The sequence below is a fragment of the Conger conger genome, chromosome 18 (assembly GCF_963514075.1).
Source record: "Conger conger chromosome 18, fConCon1.1, whole genome shotgun sequence".
Classification (NCBI taxonomy): Eukaryota; Metazoa; Chordata; class Actinopteri; order Anguilliformes; family Congridae; genus Conger; species Conger conger.
The window spans coordinates 13208243-13212308 of record NC_083777.1 but is presented as its reverse complement, the minus strand read 5'-3'; the positions used below and the strand labels follow the sequence as shown (position 1 = coordinate 13212308).

The following is a 4066-nucleotide window of genomic DNA, read 5'->3' as shown; positions in this document are numbered from 1 at the left end:
TTATATAGCCAAATGTAAGGAAATAATGTGCATGTCTGTGAACAAGATGATGCAGGTGGTCATAAATAATAATGCTTCAAAATGCACACTGATTTGAATTCAGCAAACACACACTTGGAAAAAACACAAGCAACTTGCTAATGCTTTTTGGAAAGTGAAAATGACCAATCATTTTCACAAATCCTGCTCCTGTTTAAAATGGAATAATCCAGTTATACTGATACTTTCCCATTGTAATATTGTATATACTTCTCTGCCATTCACTTAATATATCAGTTCATCTGCATACATTAATCAGGATGTATGTTCACTCATAGAGAGCAAGGTTATCAATTCAAAGAGCATTTTTGTTGTGGTTGTTTGTTTGTTAGGGTCCCAAAATGTTTTCCAAAGACATTTCTAAAGTAAACCCAAAAGCCATACTTAAAAGAATTAACATAATGTGACCACTTTGAATTACATATTTAAGCATTTAATGTAGTGTATTTACTGGGGTATCTATTAATGTAATGCCTACATTAAATGTTGAAATGTGTAGAGTTGTGATATATTGTGAGGTAATATTCACAAAATGTTTTATACAACAGATTGTCAAGACCAAAAGCTCAGAGATACAATCACTTGCCATATTGATAATTGTTGCAAATGTTTACTTTTCATAGTTGCAGTTATATTCACAATAACTCCGCAATTGAGAAATACAAGCACAACATGTGAAATGGCAAAAATATCACCTTCAAATGAAAGCTCACATAATATACCCAATAGCTTCTTTTTTATGAAATACAACATGACAACATCACAACTATTTACATAATGTCTGCGTGGGCGTATGGTACTTCCATAAGTCGAAGTGTTGACGAAAGAGGAATCATTCCCTTTTTGTAATAGTTCTTGCACGTTGTATCCAGTTGTCCAACAAGACGTTTTTAAAATACATACACGTAGACATACACACACTGCACCATCGCGCAAAAAAATATGCCCAGTCTTTAAGTCTAGCTTCCTCTCTGTAATACATTGTATTTAAGCGTGTTTCTCTCGCAAGTGTAACACTTGCTGGTCAAGCTGAAGTGTTCAGTTTATCAGCGTCGAGAAAATACAGTCCGGCAATTTAGACCATTCGTTTTTTCTCGCCTTTACAAAGGATCTTTTTAAACGACCTCCTGAAATCGTGGTTAAATATTGTGTATATAACCGGATTTAGCGAACTGTTGCAGTACCCAAACCAGAAAAAGAACTTAAATAGTGTTTCGGGTACGCAGTCGGCGCCACAAAAGGCGGTCAGTGAGTACGTGAAGAAAAACGGAAACCAACAGACAACAAAAACTCCTATCACCACTGCCAGCACAAAAGTGAATCGTTTTTCTCTGTTTTGGCGTCCTTTCCACCTGCTACGTCTGATGCTCCGTTGAGTATCTTGTTTTGGGATGTTATCTCCAGGCTTGATTTGACTGAGCTTGGTTTTCCCCTTACCTTTTTTTGATTTCATGGAACACGGGTTCTTTACGTTGTGGTCGGAAGACGACGACTCTTCCATGTCAACTCCATTGATTTCACCTTCTCGGACAACTCGTGCGGCCTCTCCGTTTAATCTCTCCGGAGATACCTTGTCCGCGAAGCCATTATGTTTCCTGTCTGGAGCATTTTCCCTTTTACCCAGAGGCACCCTTGTTCTCTTCTTGGCGATTTGGTATATTCGAATGTAAACTAGAATCATGATGATGCAGGGGGCGAAGAATGAACCGATACTGGAGGATATTATATACCATTCCTTGTCATTGATCTTACACTCCCCCGTGGTCCCCACCTTTTCCGTAGATATTAAAGGTGGTAGAGATATGACGGCAGCAATTACCCAAACAATGAAAAGTATGCATTTTATCCGTCTTGGAGTTCGTTTCAGGTTGTATTCTATAGCTTGCGTGATGGACCAGTATCTGTCCAAACTTATGGCGCACAGATGGACAATCGATGACGTGCAAAAGAAAACATCAAGGGCCAGGTGAATTTCACACCACACTTTGCCAAAGTACCAGCATCCCATGAGTTCCTTTGCTAGAGAGAATGGCATAACCAGTGTTGCCACCAGTATGTCCGCGGATGCCAATGACACTAAAAACAGATTTTGAGGCGCTCGTAAGGCGCGACTTGTAAACACAGCTATTACTACTAGGACGTTGCCAAATACTGTCAGTAGAATGAGGACACTTACAAGAAGACCAATCGTTAGGGCGATGGAGGTCCCGAAAGGATAGGGCAAAGTTCCGTTGGTCGCGTTGCCACACTCCATTGACCAAGTTACTCTGTTGTTCTTGTCAAGGGTCTTGCGAAAAAATGGAGAAATTGTCCACAGTGGTGTATTAAAGGTGGCATGGAAAGAGCGTACTGTTCACCATCGTCACCCTTTCATCTTTAAATAGAGTTTACATTATGTTAGAAAAGTTTGGAATTCAGCCGTCAACTACCGATTTTCGACATTAAAATATGACAATTATGTCCAAATGTAAACCTGGAGGATGAATCTTACCTATTTGTTGTGTCAAGTGCTTAAATCCAAAAAACCTACAATAAATTGCCCAGAATCTGTTTTTCCTTAAGTAAAAAGACAAAAAAAAAAATCTTAGGTCTTGTTATTCTTAAAAACCATCCCGCTGTATAATGTGAAAGTTCGGTGTTCTGAAGTATTCCAGTTTTTTCAGGATAAAACACCCAACATAACAGCGCAGCAGTCATGTAGGAATTTGTTGCTGTTGGTTGACTCGCTACTTTCTCTGTCCTGCGCTTGTAGTAATTTCTTTTATAGTCTCAGCCCTGTACTGTCAGTGTTGCTTAGCACCCGGGGGTGGGCAAGAAGGGTGCTGGGTGGGGCTGGGGTTCCCACAAGCTAGTACAGTTAGCTTTTGTTTTAGAAATAAATGATCGTTTACAATTATGTCTCGAATTCAACATAGTTTTGAAGGGAATTGAACATTGAAAACGTTTAAATACATTGCACATTTGCGTCTGTGTATTATATTTTGTTGATTTAACAGGGTCACTCAAAATAAAATCTGAACTCCACATATTACATTTTATACCTGAGTGTCAGAATAGGACGGTGACATTAATCTTCCCTTTGGATATGCATAATTTATTTGGTGTGCACAGATAGGCTAAGCATTAGCAGAGTGACAAGCCGATGACTGCGAGCAGGTTATGAATAAACATGCTATTTGGAACCTAAGTGCAAGCGCGACCTGTGAAGTTTCCATTTCAGAACCGTGGACAGAGTGCGCCAGACTACAGCGCCACCTACCGACAAAGCATGGCCATTGCGTTTTCATCAAAGTTAAAAAAAGACTAAACAATCCCGTCACCACAATGTTTATATTTTTTTAGCGAAATGGCGGAATTCTGTACTTTTGTGTGTGAATTCTCAGTAAAAGAAACTTAAGCTTATAAATACAAACAAAATGATGTTTCTTTCAAAAATTTATTGAAATACACAAGCACATAATATTAAACTCAATCACAACAAGCGACAGTACATTCATAGAATACAAAACAGAACCTACACAATGTGAAGACATGTCTATTTCCTCTTTCTTCAGATAAACAGCTATGCAATTGTGTTTCTGTTCCACAATAAATAACACATGGTCCATTTCAAGTATTTGTCCAGTTAAAGCACTGAATGAAGTCATTCTTTAGTTATCCCTGAATATCTGACCTCCAGCATTTCTTGATTATTGTTAGAGTTAATACATTTGATTGATATTTGGCACTGTTTGCATTGCGGAATACACTCAATTCGGGGGTGTTTTATAAAATAAAGAAAGAATCCAAATAATACCAAATAAGCTATCTTATATAAAATAACACTTCCAAACTTTAATTTCTTACAATGAAAAATACTGTTTTTGTCAAATCTAAGCACAATTAAAGGAAGTTCCTAATTTAAAAAATAACTTGAATAATGTTTCATCATGGTGGACATGCCCATTAATCAGGTTATTTGCCATTATTCCACAAAATTGCGGGTTTGGCCGAATACAGTGTGACAATATTGAGTGTGGGTCAATAG

At 38.0% G+C, this 4066-nt stretch overlaps 1 protein-coding gene across 1 annotated transcript; it reads right to left on the bottom strand.

Annotated features, from left to right (window-relative positions):
• Positions 1 to 780: 780 nt before the first annotated feature.
• Positions 781 to 2745, bottom strand: LOC133118468 (alpha-2A adrenergic receptor-like). The gene is made up of 2 exons (XM_061228510.1): positions 2531 to 2745; positions 781 to 2413 (listed from the first exon to the last, which is right to left on the bottom strand). Exon 2 carries the CDS (start codon positions 2291 to 2293, stop codon positions 1115 to 1117), a length of 1179 nt encoding a protein of 392 aa, XP_061084494.1. The 5' UTR covers positions 2294 to 2413; positions 2531 to 2745; the 3' UTR covers positions 781 to 1114.
• Positions 2746 to 4066: the final 1321 nt, after the last annotated feature.

Coding starts and splice junctions, on each gene's coding strand:
- LOC133118468 (XM_061228510.1), bottom strand. CDS start 2,293: ATGGAGTGTGGCAACGCGACCAACGGAACTTTGCCCTATCCTTTCGGG.